Source organism: Musca autumnalis, unplaced genomic scaffold, assembly GCF_047663935.1.
Source record: "Musca autumnalis isolate F117 unplaced genomic scaffold, ASM4766393v1 scaffold_1, whole genome shotgun sequence".
NCBI lineage: Eukaryota > Metazoa > Arthropoda > Insecta > Diptera > Muscidae > Musca > Musca autumnalis.
In genome coordinates this window covers 284,151,910-284,174,627 of record NW_027411644.1, presented here as the reverse complement: position 1 = coordinate 284,174,627, position 22,718 = coordinate 284,151,910, and the positions used below count along the sequence as shown (strand labels likewise).

Sequence of the window (22,718 nt, the reverse complement as noted above, 5' to 3'; positions counted from 1 at the left end):
CCCATGGTATAAGTAAGAACAAAGATGTCAATATTATAAGATAGGAAAAGTCAATTGTGAAAAATTAACTGTAGAGGGAGTTAACCTCTGTTGCTACGTTATCATAGCAACATTCTGTTAAACGAAAACTGTTACTCATTGGAATATTGACAAGAAAAACATTTAAACTCAAGTTTGACGGCATTCACTTTTGATTTTTTTATTAAATAAACAATAAAAAAAGTAAAGAAATAAATTTCAGCCACAAAGCACGACGCTTATGTTTTCTGTCGCGAAAAATGGGAATCAAAAACGATTGGCATTGCTGTTATCAATTCCAGTAAGTTGTTTTGCCATCTGTAACCAAAATGTGGAACTATTAGCATATGTTTTTGGAAAATGCATTTCTTCTAGTATTTACTACTATACGTTTTTGTGATGCTCAAAGACATAGAATTGTAAAGACTGGAAAAGGTGCATAATGCAAATATGTTTATGAAACAAAGTATATAAACATTTTATCAACAACAGGGGTATGTTAATGTTAAAAACTACATTAAAGGGCATTTCGGCTTATACGAAGTGTAAGAAAGCAAAAAAGATGGACTTAGGATTGTATTCCATAGCAGTTTCTAGTTCATTGAATATGAACTAAGCGGTTAAAAACGCCTGAAATTGTTACGATATCATAACAACATTCTGTTAAGTACTTAACAATTTCAGGCTTTTTAACGGCTTAGTTCATATTCAATGAACTGGAAACTGCTATGGAATACAATCCTAAGTCCAACTTTTTGCTTTCCTACAATTCGTATAAGCCGAAATGCGCTTTAATGGAATTTTTAACATTAGCTGTGTCTTTTTACGTGATAATTAGTAATAATTATTACTAATGTTGCAGATTTTGACAGATGTATAAAGGAAAAGTTGCTGAAAAAAATGTTTCAGCAACATTTAGTAAGTAAAAAGACACCCCTAATAACATACCGCTGTTGTTGATAAAATGTTTATATACTTTGTTTCAAAAACATATTTGCATTATGCACCTTTTCCAGTCTTTACAAGTCTATGTCTTTGGTGATGTCAAAGACGTAAAGCAATAAAGACTCGAACAAATGCATTTTCCAAAAACATATGCTAATAGTTCCACATTTTGGTTACAGATGGCTACACAACTCACTGGAATTGATAACAGCAATGCCAATCATTTTTGATTCCCATTTCTCGCGGCAGAAAACATTAACGTTGTGTTTTGTGGCTAAATTTTGTTTCTTCACTATTTTTTATTTTTTATTTAATAAAAAACAAAAGTCAACGCCGTAAAATTTGAGTTTTAATGTTTTTCTTGTCAATATTCCAATGAGTAACAGTTTTCGTTTAACAGAATGTTGCTATGATGTCGTAGCAACAGAGGTTACTTCCCTCTACAGTTAATTTTTCACAATTGACTTTTCCTATCTTATAATATTGACATCTTTGGTGATGTTTTCGATAGGGATACATAAGTCGAGTTTTGCTATTTGACGAAAAGTGCTGCCAATCCAAAGACATAAAAGTGTAAAGACTGGAAAAGATGCATAATGCACAAATGTTTATGAAACAAAGTATATAAACATTTTACCAACAACAGGGGTATGTTGGTATGATAAAGACCCCATTAAAACGCAATACGGCTTATACAAATGTTAGGAAAGCAAACAGTTGGACTCAGGATTGTATTCCATAGCAGTTTCCAGTTCATTGAGTATGAACTTAGCGGTTAAAATCGCCTGAAATAGCTAACAACAGAGCTTAACTCCACCTATTGACAACTGTTAACAATTGAGTTTTCCAATCTTAATGTATTTACATCTTTGTGTCAATCTATGAAAGGGATGTTGCATGACACAATAATCATGGTAAATGACGTAAATGATTAAATATGTTTAATTTTTGCAAATTAAATTCACGTTATTTTCATCTAGACAATCCTTTTCTTAATGCTTTGAACAGTTTTCATGAAGTTCGTATTGGACAATCGATTGACACTCAATGGAATGACATCTTGGATGTCTTCGCGATAAGACCACACTTGACAAGTGTGTCTGGCAGGTGAATTTTACATCACAGTGGTTAGAATGGCACGGCAGATAACATTCCTACAGGAACTGTCAAGTCAGCAACACATGTTGCCTGACAAACAGCATCCTGTTAGAGGCGATCCATCCTAATAGAGGCGATCAGCGTACATTTTACCCAATCCTTTACAAAACCTAGCGAATTGTTTAGCTATTTTTGCAAAGTGGTCCATTACATGTTGCGAATGAATTTTTCGGACTAAACTCCATTGTCTTTATACGTTCCAACATCTTTCCTTAGCTCGGATGACTTTAAATCACTTCGAAGACATTTTTGAAGACATGTTAGCCAAATAGTCGGATACTAAGCATTTGCATCTTCAATGTTAATGCCTGAGGTGATGATGGATGCGACCAGTGAACAACATTTGCCGTGAAGAGGGAGCGCGAATGAGCTTTCTTTACTGCAAAGGTTATCCACTGGTCGCAATTTTTAACATCATAAATTGTATTTTTAGCATCGAAATGTAATTTGTACTCGCAACAGACTTTGATAAGGTAATCATGAAACCAATGTTTGATTAATGGCTTTAGTAAACATTATTAATTGACCATAAAAAATAAGCTATTCACTTGTCTGTCGATGTTTGACATCTTCTGAAATTCAAAGTAATAAAAAAATAAACAAAGGCTAAATATTATATTAAAAATATTGCTAACATTAATATATGATATATGTATGTATGTCATCTTATACATAGATGACCACAAAGTCCTTTTATAGAAAACTAAAAAATCTTATTATAGAAGATCTACAGGTCTTCTTAAAGAAGACCACAAGGTCTTCTTATCGGTGACCACAATGTCTTCTTATAAAAGACCACAAAGTCTTCTTATATAATATCGACAGGTCTTCTTGTAGAAGACCACTTGGTCTTCTTGTAGACTAGCACAAGGTCTTTTTATAGAAGGCCACAAGGTCTTTTTCTAGAAGACCACCAGATCCTCTTATAGAAGACCACAAGTTCTTATAGAAGGCCACAAAGTCTTCTTATAGAAGACCACCACGTCTTCCTATAGAAGACCACCACGTCTTCCTATAGAAGACCACCAGGTCTTCTTAAAAAGGACCACCAGGTCTTCCTATAGAAGGCCACCAGGTTTTCTTATACTATGTCCACTATATGTTCTTCTAGAAGACCATGAGTCACATTTGTCCGAAGAGGTGTCCTAGTTATTTCAATCGACAGTTTGTTAAGCACCCGCGAGTAATAGGGCGAACAGAAGATTACTTCAGATCTTTTCTTGCCGAGGATGAAACAGCACAATTTGCAATGGATGATGTTGCGAATGTTATCAGGAACGCTAATTCATCCAAAGCGTTGGGCCCTGATGCAATCTCCATGGTAATGCTGAAACTGACGGATGTGCCGTGAATCGAGTATTTCACTAAAGTTCTCAAACTTCCCAAAGTTTGGAAAATGGGAAGGGTGGTCCTGCTACTGAAGACGAGCAAGGATGCCAGCTAACGTAAATCGTACCGACCGATTTCGGTTTATTCGCCTCTTGAGACCTTACTCCTCCCCAGCAACAGCCACAACACGACAACAGCACTGCAAGCTATATCCACACAATCCCACGGCAGCGGGTTCTTACGTAGCGGATTGACCCGAAATCATAGTGTTTCGGCCAACAGCAGCCAATCCAGCATCCAGCCTATATTTCTACGTCGTTTTTATGCTGCTACAACAACAACATCTCACACATATTAGTCGAGGACCTAACCAGAGGAAGCCGTGTGATAGAACAGTGATGGTGGCGCTTGACTTATCAAAAGTCTTTGAAACGTAGATTGAAACAGGAAGTTCTTCATATTTGGGTGATATCTCCGGAACTGTTTGACATCTTCCTCTCATCTATTCCGGCCTCCTTCATATGGCATTGAGATCGTAGCGTATGCGGATGATTGTAAGTACCTTCCCTGATGTCATTTGTGAAGGGCTAAACTTCTTTTTAAATGATCTCACTACACCAGGAATATGCAAATATGATCCACCAAATCTACGGCCACTCTGTTCATCATATGGACTGCAGAGGTGAGAACTAAGTTAAATGTCATGGTTGATGGCAGCAGAATTTCGACCACAAGCCACATTCGACAGCATGTTCAGAGCTATTTGCCACAAGTTGAGATGTAGATCAAGGTCCTCAAGTCCCTAGGCGCCGAGGTTGGGTTGCAGTAAAAGAAACAACCACATACAAAACGATAGGTCGGTCTGTGGTAAGCTATGCGGCACCAATAGGGTTCGCGAATATAATTGCAATGGGATTCAAAACTATTCAATTCTGTCAGAATGCCGCCCTGAGAACTGCAACAGGGTGCCTCCTCATGTTTTGAGTGGACCATATAAATGAGGAGACAAACATTCTTCCAGTCATTCTTCGGGTGCTACCGTGAGAAGGCATCTTCTTGATCTGGAAAGAGAGCTCCAACGTTACAAAAGAGAACACTCTAGATCTGCAGGCCTATCAAGCGGGTTTAAATAGCTTTCACAGAGATGCATAAACAACTATCGTGTTAATGTGGTCCTCGGAGAACATCCGTCTTCTATCGCAGTTGAAGGGCGTCAGCTGTCACGACAAACCAGAGTAGTTTTGGATGGTGCAGCCGTCTGAATTCCTATAGGACAAGGATCGATGACACCGTACAAAACATCTGCCCAGCATTTGGCACAGGTCCGCATCTTTTCAACTCTACTAACTCCACTCTCAAAATGGACCATATGTAGTCCTTCCTGAACTTGGAGTTCAGACATATGCAAACATATAGAATCTGCTACAACAATTCAACAACAAATAAAGCTTCAAAATGATCTTCGAACTGTTCTTAAACTGCACTTAAGTACAATTTTTGAAATTTTGGGACGGAGATTTCCGATGGAACTTGACGTACGTTTGTTTTGTGTTCATACATTATACGTCAAATAAATCGTGGTAGAGTTGTTTATCATGACAAAAAACTCTGATATAAACGTAGTCTTAAATTCGTAAAAATTGCGCTAACCAAGACCTATTCACACAAATTTAAGGCCACATAGTTTTCTTTTTAAAAAATTGCATTTAAAATTTATTTATTTATACAAAAATACAATAACAGTATATACTAATAAAATTATACATATATATAGGAATTCAGTTCAGGAAACAGTTCGTTACAATGATCCGGTCCGATAATTGCCAGCATTTAAGTCGAAGTTAAAACATTCACAGTAGTTCCGAGCAGCATCTTATTGTGGAAGACGTTTCACTTTATCCTCGTGATAAATGAGTATATCCTTTATACTAACATTGGGTAGGTTTAACAATTTCTGGAAATCAATAAGGTCACGATCCATGGGATAAATCAAGGGAAGGTCATCTAAAAGAAGAGAATCAAAACCAAAACGGGTATTTACATCACGACGACGTTCGTCGGAAATTATTCTCGTTGCTTGAATGTTGTCATCGACAGGTGTGATGATAACCAGTAACTGCATGGCAAGACCCTCGACACGACCACGTGGTATTAGAAGACGATGAGGCAAAAGTGTGGTTTGGCCAAACAAAGGATTCATGGTTAAATCAACATTACCTTGCATGGCGCGCATAACACGTTCATATAATTCCGAGTAGGTAGTGACATCACGTCCCGTCCAGGTTATGTCACGGGATTTACGTTTAATGACATTACGACCAGTTGTCAAATCCACATCAACAATATCTAGAAGTAGGGCATTTCGGCGTTGTTCTTCGGGAGTCATCACACGGCCCAAGGCATCAAATTTGGGTACCATTAGAGTGCGTACAACAACACGCTGATTACGTTGTGAGGTGAGATCAAGATTAATGGCAAATGATTTGTGGTTGAGTCGAGGCATACGACCAATAACAGTTCGTTGAGATTTTTCCAAACCACCGTCCATTGTATTGAGCAAATTTGTTAGATCCACATCAACTTCTTCCACATAGGTACGGAAATCATCCACTTTCACATTGTTAATGGTCACTCCATCAAAGGCAATTTCATCCAAATTCCGTGGTCTTCTTAGCTGTTGAATTTGTCGCTCAATGGTATTGATTGTGTAACGTAGCAGCAGTTGGGTAATGGGAGTCTCAAGAATTTTGGATATTTGACCACCCTCTACATATTCCGAGAGATTAACAATTTCCTGTAAGATTTCATTTAAAATCAAACGATCGATTTCTCGAATAATGATTTCATCATCTAGTCCCAGTTTGCTGTAGTGCAGCTGACGTTCACTAAGATGTGTTATGGTCTGTTCAAGGGTTGTCTCAAGACGTTTGGAAATTTCTTGCATTTTTTCAATTACTACGGATCTTGTGCGTTCATCCAAATGGAAATCTTCCAACATAGTTAAATCGAAATTGTCCAAACGTCCTCCTTGGATTCTGTTCATATCGAAATTCAAGTTGTCCATTCGATTTATTTGACCGATTCCTCGCATAACATCCACAATGGTGTTACTACCTTGGATAGTACGTTGCCTCGTCAAGATTTGGTCCCTTACATTGTCCACCACTGAATGGCCAAGATTTTCCCTTACATCCACATTGTTGGTATTTTTCAACAGACTGACCCGGCCAACATTTTGTTGTTGTGAGATATGTTCCACATTTAGACGTGCCACTAACTGTTGCAAGTGATACAAAATTAATTGACCCATGCGTTGTCGTCTATCATCACCGGTCGTTCGATCAATACTACGTGGCATACGTCGTACTTCATCAGTCCGTTCGCCTTGCATAATCTCATTCAGGGGGACATTACGAGTTTTACTGTTGAGTAAATTTAATCTTTTACCGCTGACATGTAGCAAACGGTCATCATCCACTGATGTAGTGGGTAAGTCATTGTCGTAGTTTCTACGATACATCACATTGTCTTCTCTATCCACTCGGAGATTTCGATTCAAGTCCACGTTTCTATCTATATCAAGATTTCTCTTCAATAGAAGATCTTCGTCCCTTTCACGATTTTGCACATCGATATTTCTATCCATACCAAAATTTCTCTTCATTCCCAAAAATCTATTTGCCTGAAAATCTCTTTCTATTTCAAGATTTCTATCCCTTTGCACTCGGTTAACATCGTACTTTGTATTCGTGTCGCGATTCAAAATACCTCTTTTACCATAAAGCAGACCGAGTTTTGTGCTGCCAACATGTTCCCGATTCAGTCGCGTCAGTTCATCATCACCATCAATATTTAGGCGTCTATTCACGTCAAAATTTCTCTCAATACCAAGATTTCTATTCACTCCGACATCTTCATTTATATCGCGATTCAAAATACCTTCATAACCCTTTTTTCCGTTAAGTAAATTTAATCTGTTACTACCAACATATCCCCGATTCTTTCGCATCAGTTCATCATCATCGTTGTCTAGGCGTCTAATTGGTATATCTTGATTCATTCGTATATCATTGTCACGACGAGTCTCACGGACATCCATATCGCGTCTGAATGGTAAATTCTGTTGAAAGAAATATTTATAGAGACGTTTTAAGAGACATATATTGTATAGATAATAAAATAGATAAATTATCTAAGATATTTGGATAATGTAGATGCATTTTCCACATTGTTTGCATGACGTAGATAATCCACATTTTTTTTGATGGTGTCGATACCTTATCTATCCTGTTTGAATGGTGTAGATACATAATCCACATTGTATGGATAAAGTAGATACATTATCCACACTGTTTTGATGGTGTAGATATATTATCCACATTGTTAGGATGGTGTAGATAAATTATCCACATTGTAAGGATAGTGTGGATACGTTATCTAAATTCTTTGGAAGGTGTAGATACATTATCCACATTGTTAGGATGGCGTGGATACATTATCCACATTGTAAGGATGGTGCAGTTAGATTATCTAGCCTGTTTGGATGGTATACATATATACATAATCATCCTAATTTGCATTGTTTGAATGGCATAGATACATTATCTACATTGTTTGGATGGTGTAGATACATTATCGACATTGTAAGGATAATTTGGATACGTTATCTATATTCTTTGGAAGGTGTAGATACATTATCCACATTGTTAAGATGCCGTATATGCATTATCTACATCGCATAGATGGCACAGAAATATTATCTAGACAGTTTGGATGGTGCAGATGCATTATCTACATTGTTAGGATGGTGCAGATACGTTATACAGCCAGTTTGGATGGTGTATGTAGATAATCCACATTATTTGGATAAAGTAGATACATTATCCACACTGTTAGGATGGTGTACACACATAGTTTGGATAAAATAGATACATTATCCACACTATTTGGATGGTGTATATACATTATCCATATAGTAAGGATGGTGTGGATATGTTATCTACATTCTTTGGATGGTGCAGATACATTAGCCACATTGTTTGGACACAAAATCCACTTTGTCAGGATAAGGTAGAGTTGTTTATATATCCAACTTACCATATCTCCTCGGTTCAACGTTATATCATCCCGTCTTAGAGATTCCACCCTATCACGATTTTTAAACATCACATCCTCATCTTCATAGCGTCTTACTGGTTCCACTCGATCCAGTATATTTCTTTCACGATTCAGGAATGTTGATCGCCGCCCCAAGTCTTGTTCTTCATTCGTAATCACATCACGATCCAAATTCTTCAATGTACGCGACTGTTCCACAACCAGTTCATCCAGTAAAATATTAAGGAATGATCTCAAACCAATATCTTCCGATAAGTGACCTTGGCTATTACCCATGGGAATAATACGCAGTGACATGTTCTCTTTGTTTTTATCGAACATAATCAAACGATTGCCACCCAAGGCGGCTGCCTTTTGCATAGCCAATTGTTGATGCAGATCACGCCATGGCATCCACAGTTGGGACTTATCAAAGATACCAACTCCATTACCACCGACAAATGGATTGAAATTCAGCTTGGCATTGCGACGCAATTGAGTAAGATCGAATAGGCTGGGACGCAGGGACACATCATTTTTAGCAACCGTTCCAATTTGGTTAGTATCTCTTTCCAAATTCTCCACAGTGCGTATCACAGAATCGTCGAGGTAATATCTGGGTAAAATTTCATAAAGAGCTGGAACAATTAACATCTCAGTATCGGCACGATCTTGCAGGGCCAATGTTAGGGCATTTACAAAGAGCACGGGATTAATATAGCGACGAGCATAAACCGCCAACTTTTGCAGCCTTTGGAAATCACGACAACGAACAAATAGACGATAGAGTCCTAGAAGTTGGCGAATATGCATTTCATTGGTATAGGAACACAGTACGTTGCGGTCTAGGATGCGATTGTTACGTATCAAATCCAAGACCATTAGCATATCATCGTCAAGGGGCTGTAAGGAAGGAAGTATTGTAAGGATTAACATATTTCATGACAAATGCTTTGCTGGCGCTTTAAAGCAAAACATAATTTAGAACGACACTCAACGGACCGATTGTGTAGAGGCCTTTCACGCCCTAAAACAACAACCACATGAAAAGATCACAAAGTGATGCCAAGTTTTTTCTTGAAGTTTATATGTGGTTGTTGTATACAGACCATGGCGGACCATGGAAGATCAGCTGTTTTTGCCGCTGTACCTGTATTATTGTGCCGTGATACAGACGCTCAACAGAGTGATTTTGGTTGGTGCGTTGCGTTACAACAACCACATGAAAACTTCAAGAACAACCTTGGAATCACTTACACATTTTTCATATGGTTGTTGTTTTCAACGCGCAACGCGTCACACAACGGACCGTATGTGCCGCGGCCTTAAGGGTCCAAAAACATAAGGTCCGTTGTGAGACAACAACAACCACATGAAAAATGTGTAAGTGATGGCAAGTTTGTTCTCGAAGTTTTCATGTGGTTGTTGGAACGCGACACTCAACGGACCGCATGTATTTGGCCCCTAAGAGATCTTCCATCAATAAATGGGTTTTTTTTATGGAAGACCACTGTGCCATTTCGTCAATCCCACTTACCCCTATATACATATTTTCATCGGTAACACCATCGATATTAATCTCCAAGAGGAGGCGATCTTCCAATGGCAACTCAACCTGTCGGAGTATGTCTAGAATGAATTTCTGACGAAGTAATTCATCTCTGGACATGGTATACAGGCGGCCAATGCCTACATGAAATATTGCAACGAAAGGGAAAAGGATAATTAGAACTTTCATTTCAAAAATAAAACAAAAAGATATTCTTACCATTTTGTGATCCTTGAACTACATTTAAATTTAGCCTTGGACGATCAATAATCACACCAGCGGCGGCAAGGCCGACTATACACAAAATTACTAAAATATTCCTCATCTTCTCGCTTTACTATAAGGAGCCCACCACTCAAACATTGTAAACACTTGAAGTGACTACATTTCTCAGCTGTCGAAATTTCCTATTTATACTCTGCGACTACTGACTAGTCCATAGAGTATCATCTTCGAAAATTGTTATCATCATCAGGTTAACAACCATATTTTGTTTTTGACAATCGTGGGAGATTTTTTATTACTGTTTTCGATTGATCTGCATTACTACAGTATTTACGACAGTGATAAGCATCAACGATTTCGATTGCATTTCCCCCATTCCCAGTTATTAAGTGCGCTCCAATGGACAATGAATTGATAATTTTGACATTAACAGACGTGCAAAAAGTAAAATCGTATCCCCTTTAGGTTAGGTTGAGAAGATGGGCGATGAAATCGCCAAATGTCCGTAGGGACAAATGCTGAAGTGCCAAGTAGGCACGTTGGGCACTCTAGTCTGCATTTTTCTGGAGGAGGTTATATCTAAATGTATTATTAACTAGCAAACCGCGGTCCGCGTTGCTGGCCCGTCTTAATTAGTTTTATTGACAATTTTTTATGGACTTTATGCACGACAATTCAAAAATAGATATTTTCTACTTCACTTCTTTGGCCCATTGTCAAACCGAGGAGGATTTTAAATTTATCAACAGATTTTGTCTCTAACCTTTCTTCTCTCTTATGGACTTTGTTGAATTTTGTGCCCATTGATGCTGCTTAGGATTTATTATCGTCCACGTCCCATATCTTTACAATAAAACAATCTAATTATAAAAGTTAAAAAATAAGTCTAATTCTCCCGCTTATTGAGACTTATATGTTTTAGTTTTTCATGCCTGATGGACCGTTGAACCTTACCATTTAAGGAAATTTGTAAATACAATCGTTATTCTTGATCGGGGGCACAACCATCGAAATTTGCATACCGATGCACTCATAAGTTTAGCAAATATAGCGATTAGAAAACAATAGGCCCCCGAAATTCGTCTACAAATATATTGCATTTTGGACCTAGGGACATTCCTGAACATTTTTTAAAAATATCATGGTTGAATAGTTTTGGAAAAATACACGCAGAGAAAAAAATATGTTTGATCCAACAATATTCCAAGAGCAAAATATGTATTGTTAACATATTGTTGGATTCCTCATGTAGTATTGTAAATCCAAAAATAGTTTGTGTCAACTGAACAATATTTCTCTCTTTTCTTCGAAAATTTGTTTCTCTTCTCTCGCTATTCGATGCCGTGTTGAAAAAACAATTTTGGTGAGTTGTGGTGTGTTTGTATGACATGCTGCCTTTACCTTTGTTTTTGTGTGTATGTACTTGTGAGAATCTTGTTTTTATTTGTTTCTGTTTTGTTTCATTCTTCTTTCCTTTTCATGTTTGTTATGGTGTTTAATTATTCCTTATGTTGTGGTGGGTTCTTGTGGCTTTTTGTTTGGCTTTGTTGTTAGCCAATGCGGCAAACCATGTATTGTGTTCATCAATGATTGCAATATTATACGCGACATTTATATCCAAGTTATGCGAAAAGTGTATATGAGAAGTATATGCACTCAAATCAATTTCTGGGTTGGTTTTCTGTATTGACAATACTTTTTGTAAACAAAATTAGATTATGATAGTTCCTACAATCGGTATTGTTAACGATTTTAACAATATTGCGGAAATTCGAAAGTTGTTTTTGTTTTCTATGCTTGGAATAAAAGATGGTATTTTTGGATTTGGATTACAATGTTTGAACAAAACAAATACATTTTTGGAACCAAAACATATATTTTTGTTCCAACAAAAGCGAAAAATATTTTTTCTGTTCGTGTATGTATTGAAAAGAGTGGTAATCAGTTTTCTAGATATAACATATTTTATTGGCTCCAAATTATAAGTTTGGCTTATACATATTGCGTTTTAAGGAAAGGCGTGGGAAAGGTACCCGACATCAACATTCGTAATTTTTGCAAATATGAAATTATGCAAATGTCGTGATTTTTATTTATATCTATATATATAAAAGAGCTCAGTGAGTGAGTGAGTGACTGAGTGACTGACATATCATCGCCCAGACGAAACCGCTGAACCTAGAAAGCTGAAATTTTGACTGTGGGTTGCTGTCGGTGTGTAGGGGTGAGATAAGGCTGGGTTTTTGGAAATTCGACCTAGAAGGGCACGAAAAGTACTAAAAGGTACTAAATATGGTACCCTTTGTATTAGGCAAACGGGAAGAGCTAGAATTTTGAAATTTGGAATGAGGGTAACTGATGGAGAGTTAGAAAGATGTACCAAAGGGTTTTTGGAAATTCGACCTATAAGTGTACGAAAAGTTACTAAATTTGGTACCAATTGTATATTTTGAGCGGATATAGCTACAATCTTCATATTTGGTATGGGAATCAAGGTTGGGAAGTGGCGTTGATATAAGGACATGACTTTGGAAGTTCGTACTTATGTGTACGAGTAGTACTAAATGGTACTAAATTTGGTACAATTTGGATTTGGGTGAACGGATAGAGCTGAAAACCTGAAATTTCAAATTTAGATTACCGTTAAAGTGTACGATTGAGATATCGGGGTAGTTTTGGAAATTAATACTTATGTGTACGAAAAGTACTAAATGGTACCAAATTTGGTACAATTTGGATTTAGATAGACATGGAAACCTGAAATTTGGAATTAATATTACTGATGGAGTGAAGGATTGAGGTAGTTTTGGAAATTCTTACTTATGGGTACGAAAGGAGTAAACCGTACTAAATTTGGTACAAATAGGATTTGGGTGAACGGATAGAGCTGGAATCCTGAAATTTGGAATTTAATTACTTTTGGAGTGTATGATTGAGTTAGTCTTGGAAATGCGAACTTATGGGTACGGAAAGTACTAAATGGTACTAAATTTGGTACAATTTAAATTTAGTTGAAAGGATAGAGTTGGAATCCTGAAATTTCGAATTAAGGTTACTGATGGAGTGTAGGATTGAGGTAGTTTTGGAAATTCATACTTATGGGTACGGAAAGTACTAAATGTACTAAATTTGGTACAATTTATATTTGGGTGAAAGGATAGAGTTGGAATCCTGAAATTTCGAATTAAGGTTACTGATGGAGTGTATGATTGAGGTAGTTTTGGAAATTCATACTTATGGGTACGGAAAGTACTAAATGTACTAAATTTGGTACAATTTATATTTGGGTGAAAGGATAGAGTTGGAATCCTGAAATTTCGAATTAAGGTTACTGATGGAGTGTATGATTGAGGTAGTTTTGGAAATTCATACTTATGGGTACGGAAAGTACTAAATGTACTAAATTTGGTACAATTTATATTTGGGTGAACGGATAGAGTTGGAATCCTGAAATTTGGAATTAAGATTACTGATGGAGTGTATGATTGAAGTAGTTTTGGAAATTCATACTTATGGGTACGGAAAGTACTAAATGTACTAAATTTACAATTTATATTTGGGTGAAAGGATAGAGTTGGAATCCTGAAATTTCGAATTAAGGTTACTGATGGAGTGTATGATTGAGGTAGTTTTGGAAATTCATACTTATGGGTACGGAAAGTACTAAATGTACTAAATTTGGTACAATTTATATTTGGGTGAAAGGATAGAGTTGGAATCCTGAAATTTCGAATTAAGGTTACTGATGGAGTGTATGATTGAGGTAGTTTTGGAAATTCATACTTATGGGTACGGAAAGTACTAAATGTACTAAATTTGGTACAATTTATATTTGGGTGAACGGATAGAGTTGGAATCCTGAAATTTGGAATTAAGATTACTGATGGAGTGTATGATTGAAGTAGTTTTGGAAATTCATACTTATGGGTACGGAAAGTACTAAATGTACTAAATTTACAATTTATATTTGGGTGAAAGGATAGAGTTGGAATCCTGAAATTTCGAATTAAGGTTACTGATGGAGTGTATGATTGAGGTAGTTTTGGAAATTCATACTTATGGGTACGGAAAGTACTAAATGTACTAAATTTGGTACAATTTATATTTGGGTGAAAGGATAGAGTTGGAATCCTGAAATTTCGAATTAAGGTTACTGATGGAGTGTATGATTGAGGTAGTTTTGGAAATTCATACTTATGGGTACGGAAAGTACTAAATGTACTAAATTTGGTACAATTTATATTTGGGTGAACGGATAGAGTTGGAATCCTGAAATTTGGAATTAAGATTACTGATGGAGTGTATGATTGAGGTAGTTTTGGAAATTCATACTTATGGGTACGGAAAGTACTAAATGTACTAAATTTAGTACAATTTATATTTGGGTGAAAGGATAGAGTTGGAATCCTGAAATTTCGAATTAAGGTTACTATTGGAGTGTAGGATTGAGGAAGTTTTGGAAATTCGTACTTATGGGTACGGAAAGTACTAAATTTGGTACAATTTGGATTGGGGGAACGAATAGAGCTGGGATCCTGAAATTTGGAATTAAGATTACTGTTGGACTGTATGATTGATTTAGTCTTGAAAATTCTTACTTATGGGTACGGAAAGTACTAAATGGTACTAAATATGGTACAATTTAAATTTAGGTGAACGGATAGAGTTGGAATCCTGAAATTTCGAATTAAGGTTACTATTGGAGTGTAGGATTGAGGAAGTTTTGGAAATTCGTACTTATTGGTACGGAAAGTACTAAATGGTACTAAATATGGTACAATTTAAATTTAGGTGAACGGATAGAGTTGGAATCCTGAAATTTCGAATTAAGGTTACTGTTGGAGTGTAGGATTGAGGAAGTTTCTTGAAATTCGTACTTATGGGTACGAAAAGTACTAAATTTGGTACAATTTGGATTTGGGGGAACGAATAAAGCTGGGATCCTGAAATTTATAATTAAGATTACTTATGGAGTGTAGCATTAAGGTAGCTTTGGAAATTCGTACTTATGGGTACGAAAATTGATAAATGGTACTAAATTTGGTAAAATTTAGATTTGGGTAGACGGATAGGGTTGGAATCCTGAAATTCACAATTACTGTTGGAGATAGTTATTGAAATTCGTACTTTCATACGAAAAGTATTAATGGTATTATGAATAGAAGTGGAATTAGGAAATTTGGTATTATAGCCGTTGTTGGTGTGCAGGGTTTAGATATGGATGTGGTTGTGGATATACGTACAATAGGTGTACGAAAATTACTAAGAGGCACATAATTTGGTCCAAATTGTTATTGTGTAAAGGGGTAGAGCTGAAATTGTGAAATTTGTATTAGTATAGCAGTTGACGTTTAGAGTGGAGATAGAGGGAAAGTTTTGGAAATTCGTACTAATGTATACGAAAAATACTAATTCGCGGTTTGGATATAGTTTTTGATAAAAGGAAGTAATTTTTGAAACTTATACATACTATAAGTACTAAATTTGGTACCAGTTTGGTGTTGCATGATGGGATATAGGTGGAATTCCGAATTGTTGTATAAGGGATTGTGTTGGTGTTTAGATAAGGATTTTTTGAAATGCATACAAATTCTGAAATTAGGCTGAGGGCTGGCTGATTTATTGAGAAATACGAAATGTACTAAATGCTATTAAATTTGACGTTGGGTGTAGCAATGAAGATGGAATTATATCATTAGTGCGTGAAAAGTACAAAATTGCAATAAATTTGGTATAGATGTGAAATTCTGATATATTATTGATTTGTCAGGTTCATTGTTAGAGGTGGTCGTACAATAAGTGTACTAGAAGTATTAAATAATACTAAATATTGAAGCACTGGTACTGGGTGAATCGATAAATGAAATTTGTTATGAGTATAACTGTTGAGATTGGATCAGAATGTTTATTTAAACCCGCCTTTAAATGTATGAAAGGTTTCTACATGTAATACCATTGACATTGGGTGAACAAGTAGAGCTAAAACTGTAACATTTGAGCTAAGGTCCTGGATTTTAAAAATTGTACTGAATAATGTACTATTGTTTCTAGGTTAACACGAATTTGGTTTCTAAATAATGTACTGAAATCAAAAAGTCAAACGTACCTTTTCAACAAAATTGTTTTTATCTTTGATGTCTTTTCTAAACGTTATTGTAAGTTCACTTGAAAAGGTAGATCTATGCGGCTAATGTTTTACAAGAAGGTTTTTACATCCTGAGAAAAAAGGCCGAAAATAAAATGTCTCAAAAATTAACTGTTTTATATCTTCTGAATAATGGTTTTCTACATTTTGATATCACAAATTCCAAAATTCGGTTGGAAAATATGGATAAAATTTTCAAAATACCCATACCGTTTTAATAAAACATGGACTGGAATTTAAAATGTAGGCCGCTGTTGAAGTGTAGAGGTCTTTTTTGAAATTCGAACAAAACGTATACGAGCAGTACTTGAAAGAAATTAAATATCAATTCAAATAGGTATTAGTACATCAAATTTTTCAGTGTTCTCCATACTAAATATTGCTTATTTGTATATTATTCCTTTTCCGCTTACGAAGTAGCGGGCATTTTGCTAGTATGTAGATATAGCATTTTTTAAGATATAGGGTATAGTGAAGGTACCCCGCCCCTTCCGAAATTCAACCAAATTTGTAGCCTATTTTAACCGGGGGCCATCCCTGTACATTCCTTGGCAATTTCATGAAAATTGGTTCAGTAGTTTTTGTATAAATTAAAAAAAAATGAGAATTGGAAAGTGGGCGTAAACGTGGGCGTGGTCAAATTTTCTTTGCATAAAAACCTAAGTCGGATTATGGCGAACATTTCACAGAAAGAATTATCGACATCGGTCCAGTCGTTATCAATTGATGCCATTACCAACGAACGACTTTCGATTTTTATTTATATCGATTTATCATTTGGGAAATTTTGTGGCATTGATAATATACTGTCGAACTTCTCTATAACGAAGTTGTTTTTAAGACACAAGTGGAAAATCTCACACAAAATAATCTCTCTATAACGATTTTTTTATTTTTTTTATTATATTAACACGACTTAAAGGTCGTCGATTCATACGATTTTAAGGTCGTATATTCGACGATTAAATGTCGTCTATTAAGACGACTTTAAGGTCGTTTATTTGGACGACTTTAAGGTCCTTTATTATATTAGGATGACTTAAAGGTCGGCTATTAAGACGACTTTAAGGTCGTTTATTAAAACGACTTTAAAGTCCTTTATTATATTAGGACGACTTAAAGGTCGCCTGTTAAGACGACTTTAAGGTTGTTTATTCAGACCACTTTAAGGTGGTCTGTCTATTTAGACGAATTTATATCTATTCAGACCACTTTGAGGCTGGTCTGTCTTTAAAGACGAGTTTATGGTGGTATATTAAGACCGATCGTCTATTAATACGATTTAAAGGTTATCTATAAAGACGACCTTATGGTCGTCTATTAAGACGATTTTAAGGTTGTCTATTAAGACGACTTTAAGGTAATCTATAAAGACGAATTTAAGGTCGTCCATAAAGACGATAACCCGAGCTCCCTGACCGATCTTTATTTCCATAGTACTTTGTATGGGGGCCAAAGGCAAATTTTCAGAAAATCGCTCTTCAGGCAAAAATTATTTTCCAATCGATGAAAAAATTTATCAGTTCATTATTAGCTAAAAACGAATCTTCTAAAAATTTATGAAAATATGTGGAAAAAGTACAGTTTAACAAGCTCGTCTCCGATAGTTCTTGCAGCAATTTCTTATTGCGGAGCAAGTCTATACTTCCCGAGATATTGACCCAAAAGCTCCAGAAAACTTAACTGGTGGGTACGTACGATAACCCTTGATGGGAGAACCCGATTTGGTCCAAACGTTGTACATCGTTTTATTTCTTACAGACTCTAATATTGACCACATCAGATCACTCTTTCGGATACCTCCCACATAAGGTTTGGAAAGAGTGCAGGTTAATAACTAGTCTTTGAACGTTTTTAATTCGTTTTAGCAAGATGATATAGAATCTTCAGTTCCACTATGTTTTTTTGGGTTTTGCAAAGTACTACACTGAAAATTCAAAGAAATCTGGCAGGGTCCGCTTTAACGAGCTATCAGCGAAGTCTGGGCTTAAATAATGGCAAATAACCCACAATTATGTTCCTATTCTGTTTGAAAGATATAATGGACGACCATGTTACAACAAATGTTACGGCCATATCCATATTTCACTGGGGTGTATGTATATTTTTTCCCTACTATTATTATTTTTTTTTTAATTATACCCTCAGCATTTATGCTAACGAGGGTGTATACACTTTCATACGGGCAAAATGTGCCTCATCGAAATAATGGTTTTAGACCCCAAGTATGTTTGGACGAAATGTGTTTCAGACAATTTGGAGTCGATCTAGGAATGTCCGTCCGTCTGTCTGTCTGGCTGGCTGGAGCGCACGATAACTCTCGAACGCATAAACCGATTCGGTTCAAATTATGGCTTTCGTAATATTTTGCCCAAACTTAGTTTAAGTTCGAAGATGGGCTATATCGGTCCACTCCTTCTGGTACCTCCCCCACAAAAGTTCGAAAATGTTCGGAAATTTTGTGCACACGATAACTCTTGAAGGGAGTAACCGATTTGGACCATACTTTGCACCTCGTAAAATGTGTACCAGACTAAGATACTGTTGCAATATAGACTCAATCGGCCCACTCCTTCGAGTACATCCCACACAAAAATTCGGAAAGGTTCAGTTTAGGGCCATCTCTCGAATCGCTCTGAGTTTTGTTTTAGCTACTTGTATTCACTGGCCTCCATACTTCCTGAGAAAAGAGTCTGAAAGTTGCAAAAACCCCTATGACACCGTGTGTAGTAGTTGGAGCGCAAGATAACTCTTGAAGGGATCTGCCGATTCGGTCCGAAATTTGGCCTTCGTAATATTTTATCAAAACATAGTTTAAATTCGAAGATGGGCTATATCGGTCCACTCCTTCAGGTACCTCCCCCACAAAACTTAAAAAATGTTCGGCAAAATTTTGCGCACGATAACCCTTGAAGGCAGTGACCAATGTAATCCATACTTTGCACATCCTAATATATCTACCAGATATAGATCTGGTTCGAATATGGACTATATTTGTCTATTCCTTCGGGTACCTCCCAAACAAAATTTCGGATAAGTTCACTTTAAGACCTGCTCTCGAATCACTTTGATTTTTGTTGAAGCGATTTGCATTCGCTACCTCCATTACGACGGTAAAAGTTTTTTCAGGGGCAAATCCATATTTCTTGGGAAAACAGCCCGAAAGGTGTAAAAAACCTATGTCACCATATGTGGCGGCCACGATAACTCTCGAACTCTGTTCAACCGATTTGGTCCAACATTTGGTCTTCGTCATATTTTATCCAAACTTAGTTTCATGGGGCATTACCGGTCCACAACTTCCGGTACTTCTCCACAATATTTAAAAAATTTCACTGAAATGCTAGGACGATATCATTTGAATGGGGCAACCAATTTGGTCCAAACTTTGGATCTGCTAATAGTTTGTTAAAATTTAGTTTAACTTCTAAAATGGCCCATATCGATCCTCTCTAAGGGTACCTCCCCCACAAAAGTGCAACATTTGTGTCTTAGTGCAGTTAATTCCTAATCCACATTTTTGTCGGCAAGCTCAAATGTTAAAAAAGGGCCACAAAATTCTGAAGTGACCCTAACTACATTCGATCTGTCCGTAGATGAAAGTTTCACTTCACATTGGCTGAGGGTATATCTCTGTCGGCAAAGCCGACTGACACTTTTTTACTTGTTTCGCCACAAAACGCTTTGGGAATACAGACGTATTTAGGCATTGGCCTAACTCTACATTTTAAGAAAAATGTACAAGGTGTATCGATTATTTAGAGCAATTCTGACTTCTGAATCTTACCCGACCATCACCAAAATCTATAGATTTCTTCTTCTTTGGGATTCCCTACAACCCCTAACATTTCCGATTAAAATTACGTGATTACAAAAAATGGGAAAACGGGATGTTTTATCGAATATTAGGATATATCCATTCTTTGACCACCTACGCCAACCTACTTTACGTCGTTGTATAGGTGAAGTTTTCCACTTTCATTTCAGAATTGGTTTTTAGCCCCAAAAACGAACTGCTAAAATTTGTTCATCTAATGAACAATAAATGTGGCCCCCATACAAATTACTATGGAAACAAAAATTGCTCAGGTGGCACAGGTTAACTTTAACCGATCGACATAATATCTTCTTCTTCTTCAATTTTTTTTCTTTTTTTTTTTTTTTTTTGGGTCACCATATTATTCATACAATGAAGTTTAATCATGGTAAACATTCATCGTATGTAGGAATGTTATGGACAGCTTCAATAATTTACGAAAATATATTGAAATGATTTATCGCTCATTTTAATTTTTTCTTGACATTTGTGTATAATTTTAATTTATTTATTGACTGCAGCAAATATTTATTTAAATTTGCAAGATTTTCGGCCTTGTTTGGTAGTTTTCAAATCGGTTCACGTCTTATTTATGAACATTTTATATATAGCATTTTCAAGAAACAAAGGTAAATAGAAACAGATAGTTTAATGATGGCGTATGTTTAATATTGAACACGCATGTATGTAATACTCATACGCTATACTAAGGTACGGAAACGCCTTTCTACCAAAAATATGTAGTACATACAATTATTCAGGTTCTTATGGAACAAACGTTGCCTATGTGGTAATCTAAGTATGTAAATAAATTGGGGCTGTTCAAAGCTGCCCGTGATGTCAATTTTCTCACTCACGCAATTAAAAAAAGAGCTTTTGTTTTTGAAATGAAAATGTTCAAATAACATTTGAATAACATTTGCCGTGCAGAGGGAGAGCGAATAAGCTTTTTCTACCGCAAAGGTTATTCACTGGTCGCAATTTTTAACATCATAAATTGTATTTTTAGCATCGAAATGTAATTTGTACTCGCAACAGATTTTGATAAGGTAATCATCAAACCAATGTTTGATTAATGGCTTCAGTAAACATTATAAATTTACCATAAAAAATAAGCTATTCACTTGTCTGTCGATGTTTAACATCTTCTGAAATAAAAAGTATTAAAAATAAACAACTGCTAAATATTATATTAAAAATATTGCCAACATTAATATATGATATATGTATGTACATATGTCATCTTATACATAGATAACCACAACATCTTCTTATAGAAGACTACAAAATCTTATTATAGAAGATCTACAGGTCTTCTTATCGGTGACCACAGTTTCTTCTTATAAAAGACCACAAAGGCTTCTTTTATAATATCGACAGGTCTTCTTGTAGAAGACCACTTGGTCTTCTTGTAGATGAGCACAAGGTCTTTTTATAGAAGGCCACAAGGTCTTCTTCTAGAAGACCACCAGGTCTTTTTAAAGATAACCATACCACCAGGTCTTCTTATAGAATACCATCAGGTCTTCTTATAGAAGCCCACTGGTTTTCTTATAGAAGACCACAACGTCTTCTTATAGAAGGCCACAAGTTCTTATAGAAGACCATCAGGTCTTCTTATAGAAGACCATCAGGTCTTCTTATAGAAGACCATCAGGTCTTCTTATAGAAGACCATCAGGTCTTCTTATAGAAGACCACCAGGTCTTCTTATAGAAGGCCACAAGTTCTTATAGAAGACCACCGCGTCTTCCTATAGAAGACCACCACGCACAGTGTCACGACCGTGGCCAAAAATGGTAAAAACTAAATACTTCGTTGAACAAATTTATTGATGGGGAGTGATAGAAAACATATTAATTAAGAAGAATCTAAATTTTGGTACTGATACGTGAAGTAGTTTTTGCTATATGTGGATTTAAATCCGACAATTTTAGTTAATACGTATTTTTGTGTTTTTTTCTAAAATTAATAAATTATATTATGCGTTAATATTTAAAATTTAAAAGTGACGGTCGCTGCAAAAATGGTTCCTAAGTTCTTTTGGGATTTAATAAACTTGGCTACACTTTTGTTTGCATGTAAATATTAATCATATGGTGTTTACATTTACCCAAACATGTATTACTAAGTTTATTAATTTTCGGAAGCAAATTATAAATTGAGTGGAGTGGGAAAAAATTGTATAAAAGTGTATATCGATATTTTTTCTGTATGAGTAGAAAAAAGTGAGTACTTCAAACATATAAAGGTCCCAGCTGCAGAGGTTTGCAGACGAATGTGTCATTTCTCTTTTTCAGCGACCACCTCACTGAGAGGGTACCGCCTCTTTAACAAATCGTTTTGCGGTGTTGGCTATAGCGCGAAAACGAATGAACCGATCATCATATATTTTTGTGGGCTTATTAAGTACCTAATAATCTTGCTTTAGAACAA

The 22,718-nt window shown here is 36.0% G+C and overlaps 1 protein-coding gene across 1 annotated transcript; it reads right to left on the bottom strand.

Moving 5' to 3' along the window:
• Positions 1–5,134: 5,134 nt before the first annotated feature.
• Positions 5,135–10,481, bottom strand: LOC141389652 (fat-body protein 1-like). The gene is made up of 4 exons (XM_073961491.1): positions 10,316–10,481; positions 10,085–10,236; positions 8,548–9,450; positions 5,135–7,570 (listed from the first exon to the last, which is right to left on the bottom strand). Exons 1-4 carry the CDS (start codon positions 10,419–10,421, stop codon positions 5,324–5,326), a joined length of 3,408 nt encoding a protein of 1,135 aa, XP_073817592.1. The 5' UTR covers positions 10,422–10,481; the 3' UTR covers positions 5,135–5,323.
• Between the last annotated feature and the right edge of the window lie 12,237 nt (positions 10,482–22,718).